At 46.5% G+C, this 25,750-nt stretch overlaps 2 protein-coding genes and 1 long non-coding RNA gene across 3 annotated transcripts; 1 reads left to right on the top strand and 2 right to left on the bottom strand.

The window, feature by feature from the left end:
* Positions 1 to 73: 73 nt before the first annotated feature.
* Positions 74 to 2,812, bottom strand: LOC135804690 (uncharacterized). Its single transcript, XR_010551075.1, has 2 exons — positions 2,496 to 2,812; positions 74 to 701 (listed from the first exon to the last, which is right to left on the bottom strand). It is a non-coding gene; the product is annotated as an uncharacterized LOC135804690 (long non-coding RNA).
* Positions 2,813 to 6,450: 3,638 nt separating this feature from the next.
* Positions 6,451 to 7,371, bottom strand: LOC135805950 (uncharacterized). Its single transcript, XM_065320077.1, has one exon. It carries the CDS (start codon positions 7,369 to 7,371, stop codon positions 6,451 to 6,453), a length of 921 nt encoding a protein of 306 aa, XP_065176149.1.
* A 690-nt stretch (positions 7,372 to 8,061) lies between these two features.
* LOC135804689 (protein adenylyltransferase SelO, mitochondrial-like) lies at positions 8,062 to 25,750 on the top strand. Its single transcript, XM_065318613.1, has 19 exons — positions 8,062 to 8,612; positions 9,922 to 10,060; positions 11,557 to 11,590; positions 11,819 to 11,930; positions 12,624 to 12,747; positions 13,063 to 13,172; positions 14,020 to 14,123; positions 15,508 to 15,628; positions 18,036 to 18,084; positions 18,270 to 18,310; positions 19,288 to 19,328; positions 19,783 to 19,852; positions 20,168 to 20,245; positions 20,560 to 20,677; positions 20,838 to 20,905; positions 22,076 to 22,127; positions 22,731 to 22,774; positions 23,894 to 23,960; positions 24,709 to 25,750. The coding sequence occupies exons 1-19, from the start codon at positions 8,224 to 8,226 to the stop codon at positions 24,919 to 24,921; spliced, it is 1,974 nt and encodes a 657-aa protein (XP_065174685.1). The 5' UTR covers positions 8,062 to 8,223; the 3' UTR covers positions 24,922 to 25,750.

Genomic DNA, 25,750 nt, shown 5'->3' with positions numbered 1-25,750 from the left:
ATGTTTGCCGGCGCACGGCTTTTGCTTCACCACTTCACACAAGTTTACGCACTCACTCAATTCGAAAGACTGGAACGAGACCAAACCGAATGTGACAACTAAGAGCGAGTTGTGCATTTGTTGGAACAACGTTCGGGCATTGCGAGAAGGATATCAGCAGGGTCCAACAATGGCAGCAACAGCACCAGGTGATGATGGAGTACCAAGGAGCTTGTATCATGCACATTACAGTGAGCAACAAGAGAAACCGTACTGTGGTACGTGAGATTAGAGCCTGGGCAGGATGATCGACAATGTACACTGTGCTACAGCGCCTCAATTGTGCGAGAGAAAACACACAGACCAGCAAGCACAGATCATGAACTGGTACACAACATTGACAAAGCACAAACCGCACAGCAAAGTTACAGGGCATAGCCGAGCGTTTTGTTGCCAATGAATTGCTTGAGAAGGGAGCAGTATTCCTTGTAACATTGCATGGAGTATACGAGAACGCAGAGTCAGAACCAAGCGTAACAAGGCAAGACGGCTACTGTACAGGGGACAGGCTTGACGATCACTTGCATACTCGCAATTTTGGTGCAACCAGGAAATGAGGCATCACGTCATACCGAAGTGGCTTCGACACGCTACATTGCATTCATAGCTGTACGGTGAACCTGTTACACGAGCTTCTGTGAAACAGATAGCATGCCAATGACCTGCAAGCACCAACAAACGCAGCCGGTAAAACAAACGCTACATAACTGCCCAACATAAACTTGTACATGCTGATGAGAAGCAAGAATGCGCTTGATGTTGGAAGTTATGCTCGCATATTCAAAAACATGCATGGAAAAACATCAATGACATTGTTCACGAATACAACAGATACATCATACAGGGAGAGTAAGTAATCCTTCCTCCGTTTTGTATACGCGCACGCGCGCGCGTGTGGTAGATAAATCCGTTTGGCATGACTTTCGATCGAGGTTGCGTTCACCGTAGAGATAGGTGAACTCGAAGCCAACACCTCTCACTTTCGCTCTACTGCCCCTTTGGGGCCGATGCGATCCTTGTGCCAAGTTGTGGTAGTGGCTCAACAGAACAGGACAGGTGTGTGTGTGTGTGCGCGTGCGCGCGCGCATGTGTGTGTGTGTGTGTACGTGTGTAAGTGTGGTTTCTGAACTTTTCTCACAATCGTATAAGTTTCATTTTTTCGTGAAAACCCAGCTACACTGTGACCGGTACAATCGCATGTCGTTTATCTGGCGGTCAGTCACATGGCATGTCGGGTATCCAACAGCACCGCACTGACAGCTTATAGACCTTATATTTAGTATTTATAGTCCTACTTCAAGTAAATGTAGACAGTCAGCATCATGAAAGTTGCCATTACGTTCAGTTAAATACAAGCCAGTCTCTAGAGATGAGCACGACTGTCTCAGGGTAATACTAGTGATAAATACAGGTACTTCGAAGTACTGTCTTTTTGATCTGTTAACACAAGATGGCTTTGTAGCTTCAGTCGTCCAGAATATTCATTTTATTCCGCGGGTGCCGCATAATTGACACGCAACTGTACTGGTGCAAGTCTCCAAACGCTACGTAATTGGCCGACATTTACAAGAGACACGGCTCCTAATTTTTAAATCATGAAAGGATTACATACGCAGGTACATCCACACAATGTGCACTATCCTGAAGTCGTGCGCAAATATTCAAAATCATTCACCGAACACAGAGAGGCGCACATACCGTAAAGTACCGTGAGAGCGCCCCACCTATATTTTGCCGCGACAGATTTTACAGCCAGGGAAAGGAAAATCGTATGGCAGAGTGCAACGAAGTTCGTACGGTGTGAGCAACTTAGTGTACTAAGGTCACACTAAGCAGGTTTTTGTGTGGAGCTCGTTTCCGCTCGAAGGTACGGATTGTCTGCAGAGCGTGCAATATGTGTACAAAGTTCGTGTCGTATAACCTACAGACAGGAGACCACCTCCACGATACGACCCCGAAAGGACGAGATGGTGGGGCACTCTGGCGGTACTTTACGGTACATGTAAATACGAAGGAACCACATGCGCAGCAAGGAGATTAGTCATTACTTTACTTATGAGTTGATGGATAGAAGTTTCCTTTCAGCTGACCATTACCACTCATGAAAGCAATAGTGAGTGCTGTTGTTCTGATTCACAGGTATATATTCGGCCCTTAGCGCAATGTGTTTTCGAAGCTAGGCACACGATTTGCATGAGGAAATCATGCAAAGATGTGACATAAGGCCCTACAAACATGACCTAGGTAAAGGGATGCCATTATTTGCATTTGCAGTACTTTGGCATAGGATAATTTGTGGATGATTGTGTTGATCAATTTCACATAATTTCACGACAGGTCATAGTTTATTTAGTGGGGCGTTGTGGGCCAAGGATCTACGACCATCTCTTTTGCATTTCCAACAAGTAGACACTTTCAACAATTCATACAAAAAATGCCTTCAGTGCAAAACATACCGTTCGGACACACCAGGCAGTCCTTTCCAGCCTTGATTTTCAAGTGCAGACGTATCCACGATGACCTTCGAGTGAACTGCGGCTTGGAACACTTTGAATACGAACCACACACTCAAACTAACTACACCACCGCATAGCTAGTGTATTCACGGAGCCAAAGAAGTCTCCTTCTGCCTCCACAGGGTCTTGGTTAGTTCTCTAGAAGGGACGAGAGCCATACCTAAATTCAATAAATTCTCCAATTCCAAAGGCCTCAAATGAAGGCGTCTTGGTGACTTCGTTTCCCGCGGTTGCAAATAAAATCACCCCTTGAGTACCCCTTCACGGCTGTTACGACAGTACAAAACGGGCCCACTTGGTTTTTGTACAGGAGATGGCGCTTCCCGGGACTTTCCCGTTCTCAACGTTCAAAATTTGTACTCAAGGAGGTGTATTTTGAACGCAATCTCTGCTCAGTTGGGTCTCCAAAGCACCACTTCTGATCACCGCGTCGAGCTGTCCTCGCGGCTACAGTTGCGCAACATCCTGACCATACTTCGCCAAAGAAAAAAGTAGTGAATTTGAGCTTTCCTTCGCCGAGAAAAGCCATTCTTCATGGAAATTTGTCTCTGAAGTTGTTGCCGTTCGATCGTTCTAGTCACCGAAGTTTGTTGCCTCCTTGAGGTGCTCAACGAGTTTTCGTCACGTCAAGGGTAGTTTTCCCGAGGAGAAGAGTATCTGTGTAGCTGTTTTTTGTTACTGCTGGGGCCCCGCTGATTCCTTGTTGGCCCCGCTGGGTCCAAATCTCTTGCAACATTTAGTGGAAATTGTTATTTTATTCAGTGGATTTGAAATGGAAAAACACCAAGAAAAGTTACAGCTGGTATGCAGGTTAGGCGGTGAAAAGTTGTGTAGTACTAGCCGTGGAACTCAGCACCTTGTGAGAGATCATGCGAAAGCCATTGAATCTGTGCTGAGTATTAATGTGTTGTGTGATGACCAAAAAACTCATGCATATGAATATGCATGTAGCTCCAGCCTCATCCAGTCTGCATTTAGACGATGCAACAATTGGCATGGATATTCCCCTGACGAAACTGTACGACATTGCATCACCGCCATACAAAGCAATTGCTGACTTGCTGCCGGAACGCTTTAAATACAGAGTTCGTTGCAGCATGTGCCAACTTGCAGCACGCACGGCGGTACAACAACGTGATTAGAAAAGCCATTCTTCCTGTTGAGCTGCAAGACGTGTGTATTCCTGTGCTCCACCTAGATCTAGGGATTTATCCCTGGATTTACGGTGCACTTTGTGCTGACGCACATCAAATCGATATTGCACTGAGCAAATGTATGTTTCTTGCTGCAGATGACGGTGACTCTGCAGCGTTTACAGCACTTATCAATGCCTACAAGAACGTACACGACACAGCAACACAACAACTACACCTACAGTCAGAAGCACAAAGCATTCTTAGTCAGCTGCAGTTTGAGACGCAACAAGAACGTACACGACACAGCAACACAACAACTACACCTACAGTCAGAAGCACAAAGCATTCTTAGGCAGCTGCAGTGTGTGACGCTGCACATTCAGCAGCAGGAAGTAGTGGCTGCTGGCTTGCAGACTGTGGCATCAAGTCTGCACTTCCTATGGAAGGAGAAAGAAAAGGAACTCAATTTGATGAATGAGAGGTGATGTGGCTCGAAAAGAGCATGAGAAATTAACAGTAAAAGATTTAAAAAAAGCAGCTGGCCCGTGCGTAACTTCCTTGGAAGCAGTACTGCCACAGTACCAAATAAAGCGGCAAGCATATCACTCCAGAGCATTTGTCGGCAACCACATACACCGTGCGTTGAAACCGGATGTCATTGCTGCCCTCACTTCTGTTCCCCTTACAGTCGTGCAGAGCCGCACACCTGCGGACAGCGGCGAGGTTCAGCTGCTTGCCCAGGCAAAGTCCTTGAGAGATCGCTACTCGAGACTCTTCACAGAGTATGCAGCATGTCGCAAGCTGTTCAGCGGCAAGCTGGTTTTTACAACAGCAACAAGGCAGGTTCTGGGTGATGCCATCCACACCTTCATGGCCACCTGCAGAGCGGAGGTTCTGGCACGCAAGTTAGGCAATGTGACTCATAAGCTTCACCTTCTCGAGTGCCATGTCCTTCCTTGTACAGGGTTGAAATTAATTCTTGCTGATCTGTTCGGCCACACACTCTGAGCTCCTCTGATGAGACCTAACAAGGTTGAAATTAATTCTTGCTGATCTGTTCGGCCACACACTCTGAGCTCCTCTGATGAGACCTAACAAGGTTGAAATTAATTCTTGCTGATCTGTTCGGCCACACACTCTGAGCTCCTCTGATGAGACCTAACAAGGTTGAAATTAATTCTTGCTGATCTGTTCGGCAACACACTCTGAGCTCCCCTGATGAGACCTAACACTGTAACAGGGTTGAAACTAATTCTTGCTGATCTGTTCGGCCACACACTGCGAACTCCGCTGATGAGACCTAACAAGGTCGAAACAGCTATAGCTGTCCAGAGATTGAGTAAACTTGACAAAAAGTTCTCCTCCGATCCGAGGCGCAGGTCGTCATTTTGCGAAAGAGTCCTGCGAAGCACATCTCCTTTATCTGCTACTGAGCGGTATCCGTTGCACTTCGCGGAGCACAGCTGCCTCCAACAACATTTTTTGACGAGCAAGAGACTGAAGAGACGAAATCCATAAAAGTACTATTTCAAGTATTCGAAGTGACAGAACCTTTTCTTTCTGCAGAAATGATCATGAAAATTTGAAAAATGCGATGAGCGTACCCACGCTTTCCGTGTGACCTCTGTTGCCAGGGGCGTTGCTACAGGTCGCCGCCATCTTGCCAAGTGACCTCCCCGTAACAGCCGTGCCCTTGGCGCGCGCGGCGCACGGACTGCATGTGTCTGAGTGATGAACAGCCCAACGCTGCGTGACCATGTCCATGGTGATCATGAGAGCATTTTGATATACATTATTGTGTTGTGGGTTCATGTTTGGATAATTAGAATGTCCGGATAATTAGAAGTTTTGTCCTGGCATGTTGAGGTTCGAATTATCAGGATTCCACCTGTATGTACCAGGCTGCGATGTGAACACTGGATAATGCCAATTACTGTGCAGCCATGATGATGGAGTAATTATTCATGGCTTTCAATTTTGCAGCAGTTCTCAACTGGAGATAGCATGCACAGTATCATTGCAAGCTAGGTCATCCATACACCGTGTCAGGACGGAATGGGTGCTTTCAACAGACTGCTCACAAGCAGCTGGTTGGACACAAATGTGCCAAACACGCATTACATGCGCAGTATTGATTGGCACCGTGGGAAGGACTCGTTGCTTACATGAACTTGACCATCCCGAACTGCAAGCATGTGAACTGAATGGGAAACAAACTAGGTAGGCTGGGGGTTAGCTCTTAAATACGCCAGATATTGACAGTCACTTGAACAAATTGTGCCGATTGAGCCTGAATATTAAAACTTGTCACTCTGCAAGTGGTATATTGTAGATCCAGCATGGCCTCGGGATTACATCACATTATTCGTTGGGAATTGGAAAGGTGAAAATGGACACAGGAAAGATAGCGAAACTCAAGCCGCTTCAGGAATTAAACCGTTCCTAATAAGTATAAATGAAGAAATACAGCACCGCACGAACAACACACTGACGGCGGCCCCCGAATCGACCAAGAGAAAAAAGTTACAAGCCACAGAGCAGAAAATTAAAAAAAATAAAAGCGTAAAAAGCGCTAAAAGTGGCAACAGCTGATCTTGCGACAGTGGCACACTAGACACTTCTAATAATATCTAGTACAAAATCCACTACCCTAGTTTGTAGGCAGACAATTATCATGCCGAGATGAGGCTTAGGTCACAAGATTGTGTTATACACCCGGTGTCAAAAGCCCGGGTTAGTTTGGGGGACACTGAAACAAATTACTTGCCGAATAATACGCCTGGATGAGGTTGATGTCCGTCAACAAAACCGTCTTTATCGAGGTAGTTGTCAACGTAAACTGGAGAGCCGCGTGGGTCATGACTGGCGTTCTTCTTGTAGAAAGCAATTTGAGACGCAGTCAATGGCTCATCCTTGTTCAGTTTCAACTCAGCCTGCAGCCACTGCGACAACTCCAAGCCGAATTGCTCATTCAGTGTTGCGTTGATTCCGGTGGTCGGGACAAACTTCACTTTGGCGTTGAGCTCTTCTGAGAAGCTGGTCTTCAGTGTACTCCAAGTGTTGCGAATCTCCTGCGTGTAGTTCAGAACCATTACTGAATCAATCACGCCTGGGTAGATCAAACACAGCGTCTGATAGACTTTCAAGGTCAGCTCGGGCTTGGAGAATAGCCGGGCATCGAATCCTGTACAGTCTAAAACAACCACACACTTCCGTCCATCCTCTTCAACGTCTTTTTGCAAGCTGGACTTGCCAGCATGCTCTGCCACGTGGGCAAACAAGGCAATTATGCTGTCAACTCCGAGGTCAGCTGGCTTTGCCTGGTTCTGAGCAAAGCAACAGTACAGAACGGGTTTTCCGATCCTGTCAAAACCAACTTGACGGAGGCTCAAATATCCTGGATTCTTGGCAAATAGGTTCTTCAGAATGCCCTGCACAGCTGGGCCCATTTTACTCTGCCAATCGTAAGCGGATTGAAGCAAGCGAAGAGCGGCTTCCAAATCCCATCCAACATGATCCATGTAGCGCCAATATCCTTCCGTCGACTCTCTGCCGAACATAAGAAGAGACGGTTTGGGAACGTTGAATGACGGCTTTTTTGCTGCCTCGACCAATTCCTGGACCATGGCCCGTTGAGTGGATTTGATTTGTTCTCGGATAGCTTCTTCACTCTCAGCCATGATCGATTGCTACAAGTAAGTTATCTACACCAAAAGATCAAACAAAAAGTTTTCTGGGTGAGTCCAGTGCGTCTCTGAACGGACTTCCAAATCTTCCTTCAAAAGAAAATAGATGACTTGTACAGCAGTCTTGAGTACAAGCCTGAGTGAATACCGTATACAGTACTGTCAGTAGGCCCTAAACTGGCCCAAGTGAAAGGGCAACTCAAAGGATTTGACATTTGTCACTCTCGTTGGTCCACGTTTCCACTTTTCGCAAAGTGGCAAAAAACGCTTTCTTGCGGCGCTCGGGAGACGATCCACCGCCATACGACTCAGTACAAGTTGTAGTACCGGTAGATACCGACGCGGCGACGGTACCGAGCGATCTGATCAGCCCCACCATGTAGTCTTTCGATAGGTGGACTGAATACCTGACTAGCGCGCCCACGGCGGGACCGGCGATCTGCGTTGAATCGAGTAGTTAGCACCCGGGAGTAGTAAAAAACTACTCCCCGGTATACAAGACGCGTCATTATTAGTACTACATGAACATCACCACGTGCCACTTCTGACTTGATCAGTGACATAATGAATTTGTCATTGATATGATGCATGATGACGTCTGTGTCGACTCGTGATCGCGATCGTACACGTACATCGTATCTCTTGTTGTCTGGATTTGAAAATTTCTGTTCACCTTTTTTTGGCAAAGTAAGTAATAAGTTTAGTAGTTTGTTCTTTTCAAATATTGCTGCAGCATGAATTGTACTGTTGTTGTAGTGGGTCATGATTGAGGTAGAACTGGAGACCTCAGCAGATTAGCATTCCTTTACTTTGTAACCTCTATTTGGGGCTGCAGCCTAGGGCTGCATGTTGTCTCTGGCGAGGCAGCTTGCAGGAGTGCACCGTAGAACCAGTGCTTGTCATTCAGCAGCCATGTCAACTTTGACGAATTTGCGATTCGATAACCTCCAGCTGCGCTCACTGCCTGTGGAGGAGAAAGAACCGATCAGGTCAAGGCAGGTGCTGAATGCCTGCTTTTCATTGGTGAAGCCCACGCCTGTGGAAAACCCCAGCCTGGTCTGTGCTTCAGACGATGCACTCAATCTTGTGGGAATAACTGGCAACGTTTCTGAAGAAGAGCTGGCAGAAGTGTTCTCGGGAAATTCAATTCTACCCGGCTCGACACCAGCTGCCCACTGTTACTGTGGCCATCAGTTTGGATACTTCTCTGGTCAACTTGGAGATGGTGCTGCCATGTAAGATTCTGTAGAACAGTTTCATTGATTAAGATCATTAGTTTGGATACTTCTCTGGTCAACTTGGAGATGGTGCTGCCATGTAAGATTCTGTAGAACAGTTTCATTGATTAAGATCATTTGAAGAGAAGTGAGGGGAAGTAAGTACAGTATGACCTGGTTTAGGCGACCACCACACGCCCCGGGTGCGAGCAAAAACGGTCGCAGGTGGTCTTTAGAACAAGGTCCCATACATTCGCGGCATGCCGGATCATGCCTGTACTTCCATTTGTTCATACTTAGTATTTACGGGTGTTGGGTACAGAACACTTTCATGCAGACGAAGCATCCACGAGTTTCACGCCTCACTCAAGTGCATGCAGCGCACCCGGCACTGTCACTTGTCCCTTCCGTTGACTGCATGCACTCGCTTCTGAGGGCATTTCAACCCTGTTGTATGCAGTCAAGCCTACCAGTCAGGACAGCACTTTTGGTCGCTGTATGCAGGTCACATATGGCACGCGGTACACTAAAAGTCGGTCGCTGGTTGCGCAACGCAGGTGGTCGCTGTTTCCGGTGCAGTTTCTATGCAGAACTGCCGGTGCAGTTTCTATGCAGAACTGCCGGTGCAGTTTCTATGCAGAACTGCCGGTGCAGTTTCTATGCAGAACTGCCGGTGCAGTTTCTATGCAGAACTGCCGGTGCAGTTTCTATGCAGAACTGCCGGTGCAGTTTCTATGCAGAACTGCCGGTGCAGTTTCTATGCAGAACTGCCGGTGCAGTTTCTATGCAGAACTGCCGGTGCAGTTTCTATGCAGAACTGCCGGTGCAGTTTCTATGCAGAACTGCCGGTGCAGTTTCTATGCAGAACTGCCGGTGCATGGAAAGGTTTTACTGTAGTATGTATCAAGCCGTTTCTGGGACTCGTGCATGCACTGCCTCTAAAAATGGGGTAAACTGGTTCTCAGTTTAGGTGCCATGGCCCAAGCCACCACTCTGCTTGGGCCACGGGCAAAGTCCGTGGAAGAGCCAATCAGATTTCCGTCAGTCTTTCATCAGGACGTCTGTGTACCCAAGTGCCATCCCATCAGCTTCACTGTAATGTTGTCAGGACGTCTGTGTACCCAAGTGCCATCCCATCAGCTTGTAATGTTGTCTGGACGTCTATGTACCCAAGTGCCATCAGCTTCGCTGTAATGTTGTCGGTGCCATTGGTTACGTACCGGTAATCCATTTGCCCACGTAATCATTTCCCCTTTTCAACTTTGACCACACCGTTGAAATAGCCCTGCTAATAGTACAGCATTCATCACTGTTATTGTGTTTGTAGATCATTGGGGGAAGTACTTGGACGCAATGATGAGCGCTGGGAAATTCAACTGAAAGGTGCTGGCTTGACTCCTTTCTCTCGCACTGCTGATGGCCGCAAGGTCCTTCGTTCCTCCATCCGTGAGTTCCTGTGCAGCGAGGTGAGTGGACTACACTCATTCTATACATGTGTCCAATACCTGGATGCGCGCACTCACACACATGTGTGCACTCACATGCATGCACGTGCACACACACGTGCACGCACACGCACACACACACACACACACACACACACACGTGCTCCCTTAGCACTGTGAGTATATTGCCTGCATCACATGACAGAGTTTCCAGCTTTACAGATGTGGTGCAGGAACATCGGGAGACGACGAACGAAACCCTACATGCATTTCATTTACACCAGTGGGAGTGAATACAAGGTGCTACCACGGGAGTTTGCAATTCGGCTTGGACCCACCGCCTTCCTATGAAAGCTCTCGAGAATGGGACTCTTCTCTGAAGTTTTCTTACCCCTTTTCTGGTGAAGGGTCGTACCTGGAACTACACCTATATCATGAAATCATGCACCCTCTGCACCAGGGAAAAGTTCCACATCCTCCATGCGCTAGGATCAACCCCATACCTCCACAAGCGCTCAAAACCTGTCTGGGAAGTGCCTAGGATCAACCCCATACCTCAACAAGCGCTCAGAACCTGTCGGGGAAGTACCGACATGAGAACGAGTACCTCCTGAGATACCACGACATATGCCTGACCAACTTTGACACCACAGCCTCCTGAGCTGCGCCACCAGCAAACCACACACTCTGCGCTAATAAGGACAGCACTGACACTAGCACAGTCCCACCAGCGTGTACTCAGTCTTTTTCCTCGCTGACAAATTTCAGCGTCATGCACGCTACCAACCCAGCACCCAAAGCATAGCACCACACCTCGGAACCATCTCAGCAACACCTCCACTCCTTTATTACTTGCATTTATCACTCCCTTAGTATTGGCTCCCATTGATTTTCGCTATACCTAAGCAGTCAAATATTCCTGCATATTTCACTCCTTAGGGCTATATTGACTGCTTATATTTGACTGCTTAGGGGTTGCGCAGTTGAACGGTGCCTAGTGCAGCATTGTCACTGCATGAGTAGGTGGTGGTGCAACGGTTGTGCAATCATAAAACCGGGATTCATGAGGTTATCGTTCTGGAATTTGAAATGCGGACTGTTTGTCATGATAAATCTAATATTGACTTCGTACTTGGTCAGTATAGGAAATAAAAACCTCGTAAAAGACCTCGGCTTCGCCTCGGTCTTTTACTCGGCTTTTATTTCCTATATTGACCTCGTACTCAGTCAATATTAGATACATATACTGGCATGGCCAGCAGTGTCCCTAAGTTGCCAGATGATTGTACTGAGCATGAAACTTGGAGTTGCAGCAAACCAGCCTTAATTTTATATTGCTCATGCCGCTGTTTCTCGGCCGGAGGTCTGGGAGGTTAGTTGGTGGTGGGTCATGCATCTTCTGATGGCTTTCGCGGTGAATGCTGGGTGATGCTGCTACTGCTGCTGCTGCGCACGTGGATGCTCACACCATTATTGCTTGTGTTTGTTTTGTGATTGTTGTGTGCGCTATTCTGCAGGCAATGCATCATCTTGGAATACCAACTACGCGTGGTGAGTGCCCACCGCATGCACCGTCTTGGTACACTGCGGTCTCCTGATCGTATACTCATCTACACATACATGCTACTCAATCTCCGGACAGCTCATCTACACATCCTGTAAGACCAGATATTTTAACGTCAATTAATGTTGATGCACATGTAGTAGACTGTTGCCACCGAAACGTGTTGTTTTCTTTTTTCTTCTTCTTCTTTATTGTCGCTCTCGTTGAATGTGCAGCCGGTACATGCGTGACTAGCGACACTCAAGTATTGCGTGACAAATTCTACACTGGACAGTCGGCTTACGAAAGAGCGACGGTGGTGCTGCGCATTTCACCTACATTCTTGAGGTAGAGGGTAATAAATTACAACTAATAATCAATTATAGTAGTAAATACACATACTCGTGAATGAATTCACTGAGCTTGTGCTGGGCAGGTGTTGGTCTACGTTACTGTGTTGAATCTGCACCTACCAGTATATACTGTATACTCATGAATGAATTCACTGAGCTTGTGCTGGACTGGTGTTGGCCTCTGTGACTTTGTTGAATGTATACTTACACACCCTGCCGTTGCATGTGTTTATCTGCACATCACATACACCAACTCCTTTGTACGCATGTGTTGAGTTCTTAGTTGTTTTTTGGTGGCTTATTGGGTCGACGGTCACTTGTTCAGACGGTTCGCTGCTGACGGCCAATAATTGAACCGACTGTTACATTTCCACGGCAAAAGTAGTTGTTTCTGTTTAGGAGGAGTTGGGCAAGGAGTCTGTTTAAACTAAAGGCAGTTCGGGTGTGAATGCTTCCTTTTTTTAAACGTGCATACTTTTGCTATGAGAGTAACATGAATGCGGCTGAAGGTTTTCACAGTTTTTCAGTTATTTCCACTTGGGGCTGTCTGATCAACTCGCACCCACCTGCATCTGCACCTTGATCCTCGAGGGTGGTGGCGTTCCTACGGGCGCTGGAAACTCAGTCTGGCTGACTAGCACACAGGGCCGTGAAGTTATGTATTTTTGTTGATCGTCTGCTGGTGCAGGTTTGGCTCGTTTGAGATCTTCAAGTCGCCTGATGAGTCCACTGGCCGTGCAGGTCCCAGTGAAGGAGATGTTCAGCTGTTGGAGAAGCTGCTGGACTTTGCCATACACACGTATTTCCCCCAGGTGAGTTTGACTCTAGCGAGTGCTCAACCAGCTAGCTAAAAGCGGGATGGACCCTGCCGTTTCTATACCATCTGAGGACATTTCTGTGTGTGTTTGTGTGTCTCCCTCTCTCTCTCTGTCTCTCTCTCTCTGTCTCTCTCTCTCTCTCTCTGTCTCTTTCTCTCTCTCTCTCTCCCTCTCCCTCTCCCTCTCCCTCTCCCTCTCCCTCTCCGTCTCTCTCTGTCTCTCTCTCTCTCTCTCTCTCTCTCTCTCTCTCTCTCTCTCTTTCCCTCTCTCTTTTCTCTCCCTCTCTCTTTCTCTGTTGTGTGCATGCAGATTTCGACCTCGCTCTCGACAGAAGAGCAGCGCCTGGGCTTTTTTCGGGAGGTCGTGGAGTCCACCGCTCGTCTTGTAGCTGAGTGGCAGTGCGTAGGATTTTGCCATGGGTACGTGTATATGTATATGTGTGGTGTGGTGTGGTTTGTTGTTGGAGAGTTAGTTGCTCGAGTGGTTACGTACTGATACGTGATAGCCTGAGGTGTCTGTGTCGAGCTTTCTTGATAGTGAGTTGATACGCACTTGGCATTCCTGGAAAGCGATGGTAAACTATAGAGATAGAGCCTTCAGGACCAAGAAAGTGCTATACACTGTACTTGTATGCAGGTGTGTGTCCGGGTGCTCTAATTTCAGAAGTTTTAAGTGCTCAATATTTCCGGTATATTAAGTTAAGGGCAAAAGGCCAGGTTAGGTGAACAGAAATTTTAGGTACAGAGAAGCAGTTCCCTATTGGATTATGTGTGTCAGTGTTTGTTCGGTTTATTGAAATTTTAGATATGAAATAGATGCACCGAAAGTACCGAAGATATAAGTACGCCGAAAATTTGTGAAATTACAGTAGCCTTTCGAAGGGAGGGGAGGGGGGGGGGGGGAGAGGACATGGTCACGAGTCAACACTTACAGCAGTGCCAGTTGTTACTGCACTCTGATAATGGGTCACGCATGTAAATGTGGTGAACATTTTGTAGCGTTTGCAGCCGAGGGACCTTGTGTGAGTGTTTGTATTGAGACAACTAGTGATGGCGGCGATTTCTTTATCAGGCGATAGCTTGGCTGATGGGCAGGGTGGAACCCCAGATGTCGATGCGTGGATCTGGACGATCTCAGTTTCGATGGCAGTAGGAACTTTCTGGCTGTGCAATCTATTATACTATACTGTATTAGGAACTCGACTTAGTACAACTTGTGCTCTAAGCCGTCAATTTGGCTATCTGTTGTTTTTATCGCCTCTTTCAGAGTTCTGAACACGGACAACATGAGCATCATGGGCATCACAATTGACTATGGTCCCTTTGGCTTCATGGACTCATTCAACCCTAACTTCATATGCAACTCATCAGGTACATTGCGTGTACAGCATAGCATGCAGAGATTGCAGTGGGGGGGGGGGGGAGGGGAGGTGGACTAGACGTGTGAGACACAACTCGTATAATTCTGTTGTGGACTTTGAAATCCAGTGGAGTAACCGCGGCCAGGTCCCTATCTTGTGTGTGTACAGTCAGTATGGCCTATAGAGTGACGGGATATAAGAATACATTGGCTAGAGTGATAATGGAACAAACGGATAGACGAGAAGCGACGGGACGGTCTGACGGCATCCAATGTGAACACCAGGAATGGGAACGCAACCGTACTACCGTACGGATCGGGAAGCGACGGGAAGAGCTGCGTCAGTTCAACTTTTCATACCGTACTGGTAGACGGGCGTAGACGGGGACGCAAGCGTACAAAACGGCTGCACTTTGAGTGTGAGCAGGAGACGGTGTCGTGCGCCGACTTCTCCCGATTCGTACTTGGACATTTTTAGCATTTCGAACACTGCGCTTCTCATAACTCACAGAATGGCTAACACGACTTGAGTTGAATTTTAGCAAGCTAAGATCTCATGTAGTAAATTTATGGTATCTAGGGATACCGTAAAAGCCCCTGTATACGCCCACTCGAAATTACACCCACCCTACGTGTACACGCCCAGTCAGGGGAAGTCAACACTTTTGTTTCGAAATAGCGCCCATGCCCATGTATACGCCCAGGTATGCCGGAAACACCAGTACATGTACAGGTACTGATACCCATTACTTTCTGCTATCCCTATTCCCAGTATACGTCCGGTTCCAAAATAATGCCCGTGCCCTTGTATACGCCCAGGAAATCGAGGCTGCTATTCTATACGCCCGGGGCCTATGCACGGGCTTTTACGGTAGTTTAGGAGCATGACAGACGAACTGTATTATCATTTCCTGGGGCTATTATTTGAATCGCCCGACATTCAGGGCTGCTTTTTTGGTCTTCATGAAAGATTGGTATTGTGGACTTGATTCCGCTTCATTCAAGGAGGATTAGATGAAAAGAAGTCCCGAAAACCAAAAAAAATAGGTCCGGAAGTCACCCTGTCACGGACTGTGCCTTATGTCTCGCACTGTTCGCTGTTGAACGTCGCAACAACTGCAGCATGTCGTGTCATACGAATCGTACACGATTTGACAGCTCACCCCATGCCATCCGGACATACATTACGTCCCGCACCGTCAGCGTGTCCTGTGTTTAGGTACACATGCTGGCTTAGAAGTTAGAACTGAACGAAGGCAATATTGGTAACAGGCACCTTTTCTAGTTGGTTTTAAACTTTTTGTACTGATCATGAATCAAAGGTAGTAGACCAGATGTTATACATAATTATACTGTAATACCAGTCCAACAACAGTTACTGTATTGTGTGTTTAGATGAAGAGGGCCGCTACTCATACAAGAAGCAGCCAGAGATGTGTCGCTGGAACTTGGGCAAGTTTGCTGAGGCACTGTCGCCTGTGCTGAGCCAGGAGAAGACCAGTCCGCTGTTGGACCGGTAGGCTGAATGTGCATGTCATATGTGTGTTGTTTCTGTTTATTGCACGAAATCGTACTTGTACTGGCATTATGCCATGCAATTGTATTGTACTGGCATCATGCCATGCAATTGTATTGTACTGGCATTATGCCATGCAATTGTATTGTACTGGCATTATGCCATGCAATTGTATTGTACTGGCATTATGCCATGCAATTGTATTGTACTGGCATTATGCCATGCAATTGTATTGTACTGGCATTATGCCATGCAATTGTATTGTACTGGCATTACGCCATGCAATTGTATTGTACTGGCATTATGCCATGCAATTGTATTGTACTGGCATTATGCCATGCAATTGTATTGTACTGGCATTATGCCATGCAATTGTATTGTACTGGCATTATGCCATGCAATTGTATTGTACTGGCATTATGCCATGCAATTGTATTGTACTGGCATTATGCCATGCAATTGTATTGTACTGGCATTATGCCATGCAATTGTATTGTACTGGCATTATGCCATGCAATTGTATTGTACTGGCATTATGCCATGCAATTGTATTGTAGTTAGGTTGAGTTGGGTAACTCCGCTCTTCTTCCTCGCTCACCGGAGGAATTTCTCTAGTCTCCTCGCGCAACTGGGGAGCACTCCAATGGAGAGAGAAAGATTTTTATAGGGCGGCTTGGTGTGAGAGGTGGACTGAGACTTGCCGTGACGGCGCTAACGGCGAATATCAAGACCTTACGGCCACGGAGCTGCGGGACTCTGCGCTGGTCGTCTATCCGTGTGGAGGCAAAGCAAACGCGGGCAACATTCTGCTGAAGCGAGCGTGGAGCTGAAGCTGGATTGGTGACTGACGTACCTGCTTACTCCACAACACCGGCGCATAATGATGTGCATGTACAAGACTTCGTGAGTATTCAACTCAAATTCGTGTTCCGTCAGCGTCAGTATCAGCAAGTACAGTCATGTAGTACAATTTGTTCCCAAAATAACTTCGGGACAGTCTGTTCATGGTTTTCATTTGTATTGGACTCGTTCTCTACACTTGCGATAATTTAGCGGCAATTCTAACGTTGTAGCGTTGTTCTCTTGTAATTTAGTGGAACCTGTATTGAGTAACTGAGTTTTATGTTTCGTTACATTTTCGTCAGATCTCCTGTGTACCGGTTTTGTGGCACAATGATTATAGCCATTATATTTGGTCGTCTCCATTCTTGTGCAATCATGCATTATGTAGGTTGGTTCTCTTCATGTTATTGTGACCAATTTCATAGATGTTGGTTGCCTTGTTGCTTTCTCTCCCCTCTCCTCTCACCCAAGCCATTCTGCATAAGCGAAGCTGTGGACGCAGCATACTGCTGCTACACTTCAACGCGGGAATGCGTATAATAATAATTGTATTGTACTGGCATTATGCCATGCAATTGTATTGTACTGGCATTATGCCATGCAATTGTATTGTACTGGCATTATGCCATGCAATTGTATTGTACTGGCATTATGCCATGCAATTGTATTGTACTGGCATTATGCCATGCAATTGTATTGTACTGGCATTATGCCATGCAATTGTATTGTACTGGCATTATGCCATGCAATTGTATTGTACTGGCATTATGCCATGCAATTGTATTGTACTGGCATTATGCCATGCAATTGTATTGTACTGGCATTATGCCATGCAATTGTATTGTACTGGCATTATGCCATGCAATTGTATTGTACTGGCATTATGCCATGCAATTGTATTGTACTGGCATTATGCCATGCAATTGTATTGTACTGGCATTATGCCATGCAATTGTATTGTACTGGCATTATGCCATGCAATTGTATTGTACTGGCATTATGCCATGCAATTGTATTGTACTGGCATTATGCCAGGCAATTGTATTGTACTGGCATTATGCCATGCAATTGTATTGTACTGGCATTATGCCATGCAATTGTATTGTACTGGCATTATGCCATGCAATTGTATTGTACTGGCATTATGCCATGCAATTGTATTGTACTGGCATTATGCCATGCAATTGTATTGTACTGGCATTATGCCATGCAATTGTATTGTACTGGCATTATGCCATGCAATTGTATTGTACTGGCATTATGCCATGCAATTGTATTGTAGCAACTAGTCACAGGTATATTATGTCTGAGCTCCAACAGCTGATTTCACTCGGTCTCTTCGCAAAAACAAAACAAACAAACAAAGTCACTAGCAACGCTTCCTCAATGTTCTACGCCTTTGGATTACCGATGACTTCTGGCTGCATGGGTGGGTCATGAAAGAAAGATGATGCTGTGTGTTATATCAGCAGCGGCATTGTGTTGTTTCGCCTCGCTCATCCGTGTCTTAGGTGCCTTGTGTCATGTTGTGTCATGTTGTGTTGTGTTGTGTGTTTCTATGCAGGTTTGACAGTGTCTATCAGGAACATTACTTGCTGAAGATGCGGCAGAAGGTTAGGCTTACACTGTGCCCTTCTTGGACTCGAGGCACTGGTGCTGTGCCAGAGTATTAAAGTATGTTGTTTGTGCTGCCTCTCACCGATGTTGGTGGCCATTGCCTGGGGGCTAGTGCGTGCTTGTCTCGTATACGAATGTTAGAGTACCCGTTTTTGTTTTTCCATGTGCATATGCATTGCAGCTTGGACTGGTGCGAACTGATGGCTTCAAGGATCATGACAGGTATGGTGTTGAGTGTTGAGTGTATTGCAACTGCACCGTGTTGTGGTGTCTACATCATGTACATGTACCATTGTGCTAAAGTCAACTTCGCTAATAACGACTGCGGATATAACGACAATTCGCGAATAACGACAGAATTTCCATGCCCAGAGCAAAGTCCCATCTACCTGTATACATATACAGTCGACCTACCCTTATAACGATATTTGCGTCAGACCAAGAAATATTGTTAAAAGGGTAATATTGTTATAAGGGTACTGGTTCATTTCATACATGTACGTCATAATGCATGATTTTTGTTCATTTTTTACACTCTTTAGAGCATAAAAACTTGCTTACATGTATGTTCTATGCACATTATGTACATAGCAAGGCATCAATGGTGCCCCCATCGCATTTTGTCATGTCCCAGTGACTTATCAAGTGAAACTTGCCCTACTTGGATAGTGGAGCCTACATATTCCCTGCTAGATATTGTTATAAAATGGAAAAATGCCGAGTGGTCAGCCCATTTTATATCGTTATAGGGGTAATATCGTTATAGCAATATTGTTATAAGGGTAAGGCATTGTATACAAAAGTCAATGGAGTGATTTGGTTGGACAAAAAAAATCGTTATAAGGGTAATATCGTTATAGAGGTTATCGTTATAAGGGTAGGTCAACTGTAATCAGACTTCGGGTATAAGGACACTTCGCGAATAACGATACTTTTCTGATGCCCTGCCGAGTGTCGTTATACGCAAAGTTGACTGTATATCAGTGTGTCCATCTAGGTGGTATGTACTGCCAAAGCCAATGCGACGTTCATGCTCAGGACTAGACTGGCGTTTATGATCTTCCCTGGCAGTGATGGGCGATAGCTGCACATCCTTATCATTGCATTCCTCCTTCCACCTCTCTCTCTCTCTCTCTCTCTCTCTCTCTCTCTCTCTCTCTCTCTCTCTCTCTCTCTCTCTCTCTCTCTCTCTGCTGCAGTGAACTTCTCGAGGCGCTCTTTGAAACCATGCAGAAGACTGGTGAGTACTTAGTACTGGTGACTCATAAGACTATGAATCAAATCACACGTGCTTGGTTGAATGCACAACACAGGCACCGCGTACACAATGCCCTATATGTAGTACTGTTTGATATGGCTTTGGTGGTCACCTTCCACTAATTTTCCTCCTCTGCCTATGCCCTATTGTCTACCTAGATTGAGTGGTTCTCGCTTGGTAGCATGTTCTCGTATTAGTCCGCACTTCTACAGCGCTTCTCAATGAAATCCGATCGTGTGTGTCAAGCGTGCGCCCTGCACCGGGTCACCACCCCAGCGCTCGCAGGTCTGGCTGGATGTTGCACAGCGTCCGGCGTGGCATTGACAGACTTTGCTTGATCGGATTTCATTGAGCAGCACTGTAGTTGCTGTTGAGACTACTGTACACGTTCTGCTGACATATTCTGTCTCTGTGTGACAACCCTGTTGTGTGCCAGGTTCGGATTTCACCAACACGTTCTTGCTTCTGGCTGTGCTGCAGCCTTCTGACGAAGTCTCAACGGAACGGTAAGCTTAGCTGCTGGGGCGTTTGATGCTCTAGCATGCGCGCACCCATTGGAACATAGAGTGCTTGTACGTGTAGTGGTTTATGTGGGAATGCCAAGGGCGTGTTCGGTTGTCTCACCTCGGTGAAGGTGACACCCTTCTGCTATTGTGCATGCTAATGTGTTCTGTCTATCGACTGCATTGGTAGTGCACGCAGCAGCCTAGCAGTTAATCTTGCATTCTGGATTGGGCACGTGAATGTTGTTGGGTCCGGTCCTGAAGTTTGCTCTGTCTGGCTGTCTGTCTGCTTCTCCCTTTCATCTGCACTGTGATAAGATGTGCTTCAGAGCTGGCCAAGCAGTGCAGCACGGTGGCAGAACTTAGAGCAGCCTGCAAGCCTCAGATTTCTGATCAGTGAGTTGTTGTTACCCAATAGTCAGTGCATGATGTAGATCAAGCGCTGCATGCAATGCGCTGGCAGTCACAATACTGCCTCAAAGAGGAAGGTTGCCGAGTGACCAGTCAGGCTGAGTGGCCTTTCAGAGAGTACATTTCAATGTCTTTTCAAGTTTTCATGGAACGGTTGTACCCTAGCTCCCATTCCCATTTCGGCTGTGTAATCTGACTTCTCATGTGAACCCAGTCTACCTTACAACATGCTACAAGTAGTGGTGAGCTCGTTTGCCTTGTTTGTCTTGCCCATCACTCTGTGCTTGCTGTACATGCAGGCAATTGGGACAACTCTCTCAGCTGATGCAGGTGCAGCCAGGCTTGTTCGGCGACCCTCGTGCCCTGGGACCGATCAAGCGCGAGCTGGACAAGGCACAACGCTACAAGGCGCTGGAGGTAGGATGTTTGACCGTGTTTTGACGAGCATGGTCGCATGACTGTGCCCTATGTGCAGCCAACTTTATAATTCCTTATGTCCTTATGTCTGCTGCTGCTGCTGCTGCTATTCTTGCTGATAAAGTGTTCTGTATGTCGATTGTGTGATTGGTGTTGCTAGGCGGTGTCAGAGGAAAGCAAGCAGGCAGAGGACAGGACGCTTTGGATAAAGTGGCTTGACATGTACAGGTAATGCAGATCATGATATGAACGCCTTCAGTGCTCAGGCGGCTGCATCCCAAGCTCGATAGGATTGCAGGACACTAGTTGATAACTACCGGTCCAAGTCAAACTGTCATGACTGCGCAGTCATGAACTTACTATTTCCCACTTTTCCCACGTCGTGCATTATTGTACACATTTCGCATATGCATGCTTTGACCCCTACTATCTCGTACTGCCATATCTGTTGTAAGTTCAAACGGGAGTTCAAACTCTCGCTCCTTTTGGACGCCTTACGTCATAATCGTTTACCGTGTTTTTAGAGCGGAGAACAGTTTTCTTCTTGGTCTAGTTTTCTGGGTTTTTCAGTATGGAAGTTGTGTCTGGTTAGACCTTCTTCTCGTTACAGTCTTTTCGATAATAGCACTTGATATGATGAGTTTTTGATGTTCTCACGACGGAGACGAGGGACTGTGATCACAGCCACCGTTGAACTGCCCTGGAGTGCAGTAGTAATAGTATTTTAGACCCCTTATTTTCCCTCGTTTATGTCCGTTCGTGACACAAACAACTATACCGTCTAGAGTTGCAGGGCTTGCACAACTGATATAGAGGGTACAGCCATGGCCTTACAGTTTTTTCTTCTTCTTTTTCTAACCCCTTTCACTTTTACACTCTTGAACCACAGCCTAATCTCTCATAAAAGCTGCTTAAATGCAGTGAGTGCTACCGTGCTACGTTGATAGCTGTAGCTGGCAGAATGTGTAGCTAAAACAACCAGTAAAACAACCGGGTATGCAATTTGCATAAGAGCTGTAGAGATACATGTGTCGGTAAAACAACAGGTCTTTTTGAGTTTCATGTTCGAACCACTTATTTTGAACAATAACTCAGATTTCCAGAAAACCTGTGGTCTCTGTTGTTTTGCCTTTATATGGTACACTCTGCTCTAGCTTGGGCATAGAGCACTATTTGCAGCAAGGACCCTAGAAACTTTGTGTAGAGCTGTAGAGATGTATCCACCCATGATGCTGAAATTGAACATGGGATAGTGATTGGCCCTGTGGCCCAGCCTGAGGGCCCTGCCACATCTCCGGAACTGGCTCTAGGCCTGAGTTGCCTTTTGATCATTTGTAAGGCCCCTGCATGCCTTTCACGTTGAATTTGTTGGTGTGCTGTCTGTGCTGATGATGATAGGAAACGTCTCCTGCTGGATATTGAAAACCTGTCTGCTGATGCCTTGTTGGAGGTGAGTTGTATGCACATACATACCGGTATGTAAGCCTTGCTTGATAGTTCACCCGGTATGATAATGACAGCATGTCACAAGGCCACGGAGGACACAGGAACACATAGTGTTAAAAACTGTTCATCGCACGTTGTTTTTGCTGTTGGGTTACATATTTTTCCTTTTCTTGTTTTCTGGGTTTGCATTTGTGTAGCATTTCCATCCATTGTGCTTCTTTTGCCCGTAAAAGAAGCTTGACCAATTGCCATAGGAATACAGGAACACTGTTTTCCATACAGTGTGTCCTCTGCCTTGTGATATGCTGTCATCATCATCATACCCGCAGATACATTTACATCATGTATAACTTACATTGGCCGAGTTCTATTACGTACCGGAATCGATTCTTGAATACTTGAAACACTCCCGCGTCTCGATGAGGGCCGATCATCCCTGTCACCCTTGTTTTGTCGATGTCACGGTGCCCATGTTTGAAGTAACACCCCTTACTCTGTAAAAAGGCGATGACGCCTGTTGGGAATTCCTTTCTGCAGTCTTTCATTGGTGTTTGTGTCCTTGATGTCAGAACTGTTTGTAATTCTGCCTTGCCTCCCGTCCGTGCAGGCCCATCAGAAGCGCCGTGACATGATGGGTCGAGCAAACCCGAAGTGAGTACTAGTAGCTGTCGTTGTTGTTGTTGTTGTTGCTGTTGTTGTTGTTGTTGCTGTTGTTGTTGTTGTTGTTGTTGTTGTTGTTTGAATTCTTTATTCTCACGATGGCACCATCGCCAATAAGAGATAAATTTATGAGAAGGTGAGATTGTGGGTTATGCAGTTGGAAAGTGATTTACATCACTTTGAATTTTAAAAGTATGGGAGAGTTGTTGTTGTTGTTGTTGTTGTTGTTGTTGTTGTTCATTAGCTTTCATTTGGGCCATTCGTCAGTACAATCAGAGCATTTTTGCTGTTGTCTTGCAACACGATGATGTCATTGTTGTGCTTACCTGACCATGTCCACGTGCCGAAATCTTGTATAATAACGGATCTGGTTTGGATGTATACGGGTATACACGTAGCTAAAGCTTACTTCGTAGTTGACGTAAAGTGGCCAACGTGGGACATAAGAGCATGGTTGTATAGGCTGGGACGAGCTGTAAAACGTTGCATTATACTGTGACTACAGGCCGTCGAAGTCATGGCGCCTCGCTTCTTGAAAAATGCGTTGCGACGTTCCAGGTGGTGATAAACCAGAGTCGCGTCACCTACACTTTTTAGTGTTTCCAGTTGTCACCTCATCACTTTGACTGGAGATCACGCAAGCTGGCACGGAGAACTTTCTCTCTTTTTTTGTTTAGAAGAAGTTCTCCTTCGCTGTTAGCCATGGTGCAATGTTCAGCTGCTAAGAACCAAAGAAATCAGCGATCGCTGAGATAGAAATATCAGAGCCACTGATCAGGGCTTTTTGGCTACAGCCTAGAGCCGAATAACAGCACAGTACCACCAATTCCAGTGGTGACCACTGCAAACACTAAACCGTGCTAAACGGATTCAACTCTCCTCTACACAGCGAAAACACTAGAGAACTCAGCGACAAGTTGAAAGAACACTGAAGATTGTCTTCTTCTGGCTTGCTCTCCGGTCAAAGCAATGCCGTGGCCACTGGAAACACACTAACGTGACTTTTGTTTGTCACCACGTGTCACAACTCTTATCTTTGGTTTAGCTACTGAGTTGACTGAGTTGACCTGACGTACATCCCCTGTTCTCTGTTGTTCTTGAATTCGTCAGAGTGGTATTGCGTAACTACATTGCCCAGCAAGCCATTGAGAAGGCAGAGAAAGGCGACTTCTCCGAGGTGAGTGGCTATGCACTCTATGCTCCCGCTGGCATTGTGAACTTCTGATACTATTTCGCTTAGCAACATTTGAGTCATACCAAACCTACATGGTCGACTCCAGCATCACTTGTCAGTCACTTGTGGGTCACTTGCCAATTGCTTGCCAGTTACTGTACGTGTCAGTCGCATATCAGTTACTTGCTAGTCTCTTTGTCAGTCATTTGTTAGTCTCTTGTGACTTGTCAGTTACTTTCAGTTCACTTGCCAGTCATTTGTCAGTCACATGTCACTTACTTGTCTGCAGATTTTCAGTCATTTGTTGGCATTTGTTGGTCACCTGCCAGTCACTTGCCAGTCACTTGCCAGTCACTTGTCAGTCACTTGTCAGAACAATTCTGACAGGATTATGTTGAACATTTTGGGACAGCATGTGGCTTGCAATCTGACTGATGAGCGTCACCCTCACTATGCCCGGCTCAGTGAAACAAGAGGTCTCCAACAGCTCCTGTCACGACACTCACTAACTCGGCGGTGGTGATGATGAGCTAACCGCTTGTTTCACCATGCTTGGTATACGACTACAAGTATGTGGAATGTGTATGATGATAATCGACGCGGAGACAACAATTGTAAAATAGCAATAAAGAGAACAAATTCTGCTGTCATCGCCACACTACACCGCAGTCATGAAAGTTTTCCAAAATCGATTTTCCTGTGTGTCCTGACACCCCTTGTACACTGTTGTGTTTTCCGTGTGCCTGTGCAGGTGCGGCGTGTCCTGGCGATGCTCCAGCACCCGTTCGATGCAGTCCCTGAGCCACAGGCGGCTACTGTGACTGCCGGTGCACAGCCTGAAGCAGCAAGCTGTGCCGCAGCAGCAGCAGCAGTACCACCACCACCAGAGGGGGAAACGGCGACACCGTGGGAAGACCACCTAAAGCGACCGCCGCTCTGGGCTGCCAGTCTCAAGGTGTCCTGATCGTCGTAATTCTGTCACATGCTGGCTCAAGTGACAGGTGAAACCCAGAGGGGAGCAGTGTACGACTCGTAGTTGAGAGATCTGTGAAGTGACGGGGATTTCCCTAAACCTGCTGTAGCTGGAGGGGATCCTCTGAAGGCCAGTTCCATCACTACAGTGTTGTTGCTCCATAGACACAATTCCTAATAATAATAATAACATTATGGTTGTTTAGAGAAGCAATTGACGAGTGTTCGTATTCACAGTTGCTCGTACATGTATGCTATTGACACTTCTCGTCAGAAACATAGTCCTGGCCTTTTCACAGGGAATCGGGAACATGAAACACACATGCCCGCGTGCTCGCGCGCACGCACACATGCACACACACGCGCACACACACACACACATGCACGCACACACACGCACACACACACACACACACACACACACACACACACACACACACACACACACACACACACACACACACACATCATTCTGCTGGCAGACTAACTTCTAAGTGAGGCTGGGCTCTGCCGAGTCTCTCCGGCTCATTATTTTCCTGACGGGGGCTACAACATGAGAAACTGCACTTCCAGCAAATGATTATTGTAACTGTTATGACCAAGCCAATCGACATGACCCACTCTTCGTTTGTCATGTTTCTTTACATGCATCTACATTATACTTCAAGTAGGAATGTTCTGGTCCATACACTGTCACTACAGCACATCTTACTAGTATTGGCTTGAGAAATTCTGCTTGTGGCTGTGTGATAGTCCTCACCCCCACCCCCTTTCTACATTGACATTGTGTAGTCTGCAGCGAGAGCAAGTTTTGAAGTCAA

The sequence above is a fragment of the Sycon ciliatum genome, chromosome 1 (assembly GCF_964019385.1).
Source record: "Sycon ciliatum chromosome 1, ocSycCili1.1, whole genome shotgun sequence".
Taxonomy (NCBI): Eukaryota; Metazoa; Porifera; class Calcarea; order Leucosolenida; family Sycettidae; genus Sycon; species Sycon ciliatum.
The sequence above is the reverse complement of the archived record's forward strand: the minus strand, read 5'-3'. Positions and strand labels throughout refer to the sequence as shown.